Raw genomic sequence first — 2,984 nt, 5'->3', positions numbered from 1 at the left:
TATATTTGACTAAATTCGTTAGAAATTTGTCTGAAATAAAAAATATTTTTTGTTTGAAATTTGTCTAAAATGAAATATCTTTACGTTTAAAATTTGTCTGAAATACATTGTCTTTATGTGGCTCAATTTTATCGAAATGGAACCTATATGTGTGCTTTTCTTGGATATGGAAGCATGGGGGACTAGACGTATATGTGGGACAGCTTTTTGGCAGTTTCAGGATGAAGAACTCGGACCGTGCATTTTCTTTAGTTACAAATTTTGCATATCAAATCGCACGGTCTGAATTGTATGCTAATGAGAAATAAAATTTGGGGTGCTCTAAATCGGACCCTCCATGTTACCTTAGGTTGGTTTTTTAATATGCAATGGTACTACAAGTCGCATGGTCCGAGTTCCATGCTTAGAATTTGAACTGAACTCGGACCCTCCATTTTGAGTGCGGATGAAAATTTTTTTGATGAACTGCGAGAAGAAATCGCATGGTCCGGTTTCATTTGTTAATATTTTTTTGAATGATGTTAACCTAGTCGAAGGGTGTGAGTTCATTAAGGTGGTCTATATAAAAGCGTGAAGTGAACTGATAGCTTACTTGAGTCTTCTTCCCCAACTTGAACGGCTGCGTCTTCTGCTTCTTCTTTCTCGTTTCTTTATTACTTCCTGTTTTAAACTTGAAAATCTAGTAGCTAAAGCTATGATTTTTTTGTTTGTGATTGAGAGAAATGAGTGACAGAGTGTTACTAAAAGTGTATTATTTCGGTAAAATTTTACTATAAACGTCTGAAGGAGTAAAATTTATTTGTGAAAATTCGCTAGATGTTATTTCTTTTATCATCTCATTTGAGGAGCTCAAAGGTGTGATCTGTGAAAAGATTGATTCTGAGAGGGCAAGAAAGATATCATGTGTTCTATACAGATATCCCATACAGGTGTTTGGTGGATTCGTCCAGTTTCAAACCAAATATGTGACGGACGAAGCGAGCATGCAAGAGATGTTTTCAATATATATTGAAAATCGGGCTCAGATCTCATTTATCGAGTTGTATGTTGAGTTTGAACAATCTGAGGCCGACCAGAATATTCTACGGGAAGATTATAATAGTGACAGTGAAGAAGAGTTCAAAAGTAACTACGAGTTTGTTGGTCCAGATGGAGATGAAGATCAAGGTGATGGAACTACGACTCCAGATGTGACAGAGGTGGCAAATGCACTCGCAAACGAAGTGCCGTTTGAGGAGCCATCATTCATGCGAGTTTTGGACTTGGAAGCCATGCATGTTCCGGAGTTTCCGGAATATATGACTGCAGGTACGTAATACGTCGTATTAGGTTTTTTTTAGTCAGTTATTGATTTAGTTATGAATTAATTAGTATTTATTTACCATTATTTAATCATGCGTTGATGTTATAGTTCTCAGCATCGAACCGGCGGTCGAGCAGCTCAGGTGACTGAGTCACTGGTTCAACCGCTGGTTCTATGTAAATAAAAAAATAAAAAATAGCACGAATGTTAAATAACAATGTACCAGAGCCACCATTTCACAGGATCATTCGAAGCTGGATTCTATCACAATTGCAGAAGCGATAAAGCCATTGGTTGAGGCTAATCCCTCCTTAAAGGTAAAGTCGGTTATAGCGGAAGTGCAATCGAAGTTCAACTACACCGTAAGTTATCGGAAAGCATGGTTGGCTAAGCAAAGGGCAGTAGAAAAAATATTTGGAGGTTGGAAAGCATCGTTTGAAGCGTTGTTTATATGGTTTGAGGCCATGTGTCATAAAGAGCCATCAGCTGTTGTCCATTTTGAGACTATGCCTGCATATCAAGGCGATGACTTGGTGGGTGATATTCGAGTATTTTGGAGTTATTACCCCTGTCTTAGGGCATTCAGACATTGTAAGCCAATTGTCCAAGTGGATGGGACTCACTTGTACGGAAAGTATAAGGGTTGTCTACTAGTGGCAGTTTCACAGGATGGCAACAACAATATCGTCCCAATTGCGTTTGCTATTGTGGAGGGAGAAACTTCTGATGCATGGCACTTTTTCCTTCGTAACCTTCGTCAACATGTTGTCACTCGGGATGGTGTGGGTCTAATATCCGACCGACACGAATCCATCAATGTAGCTGTGGAACGTAGTAACGGAGCTTGGTCACCTCTTAGAGCTTTTCATATGTTTTGCATCAGGCATATAAAGTCGAATTTTCTGCGAAAATTCAAGGCACCGTACCTCCAAAAATTGGTCGTCAACATTGGTAACCATTTACTAAATTTAAGTAAGTTATTAATAGAAATAACCTCCAGCATTTGTTTTGACATCTTTTATTTTTCTTTTTTTATGTTGCTATCTTCCAGAATATTCGAGAACGGTTCGGGAGTACGAAGTGCGTTACCAGCGATTACGGGAATGGGGCGAAGCGTATACAAACTGGTTAAACCGAATTCCTCGCGAACAGTACGCATTGACATTTGATGGTGGATACCAATGGGGTCACATGACGACGAATCTAGTGGAATGCATCAATTCCGTGTTGAAGGGTGCACGCAATCTTCCCATTACTGCTCTTGTGAAGGCAACATTCTATAGGCTAAACGAGTTGTTCACTCGAAAAAGAGCGGAGGCAGAAGCGCGGATTAATTATGGCCATGTGTTCTCTGATGTCGTGACCTTGAAGTTGCATGCAAACCAACTTGCATAAGGAAACATTCAGGTCAGTTGCCTTGACCGGCAGAATGAGGTATTTGAGGTGCGTGAGATGCCAAGCGAACTGGAGTTTGCAGTCGATCTACGTGGCCTTCGATGTGACTGTGGTGAGTTCCAATTGGACCGGATCCCCTGCAGACATGTGTTCGCATGTTGTGCCAACCAGCGATTGGATTGGAAACTATATGTGCATGATGTGTATAAGATTGACCAAGTTCGGCGGGTGTACCGAGCAAGGTTTAGGCCACTAGGTAATCCTACGACATGGCCTACTTACAACG

General features: G+C 40.3%; 1 protein-coding gene across 1 annotated transcript; it reads left to right on the top strand.

Annotated features, from left to right (window-relative positions):
• On the top strand, nucleotides 993-2,698 carry LOC107646377. The gene is made up of 5 exons (XM_016350564.1): nucleotides 993-1,228; nucleotides 1,412-1,472; nucleotides 1,546-1,665; nucleotides 1,765-2,254; nucleotides 2,355-2,698. Exons 1-5 carry the CDS (start codon nucleotides 993-995, stop codon nucleotides 2,696-2,698), a joined length of 1,251 nt encoding a protein of 416 aa, XP_016206050.1.

The sequence above is a fragment of the Arachis ipaensis genome, chromosome B06 (genome assembly GCF_000816755.2).
Source record: "Arachis ipaensis cultivar K30076 chromosome B06, Araip1.1, whole genome shotgun sequence".
Lineage (NCBI taxonomy): Eukaryota > Viridiplantae > Streptophyta > Magnoliopsida > Fabales > Fabaceae > Arachis > Arachis ipaensis.
The sequence above is the reverse complement of the archived record's forward strand: the minus strand, read 5'-3'. Positions and strand labels throughout refer to the sequence as shown.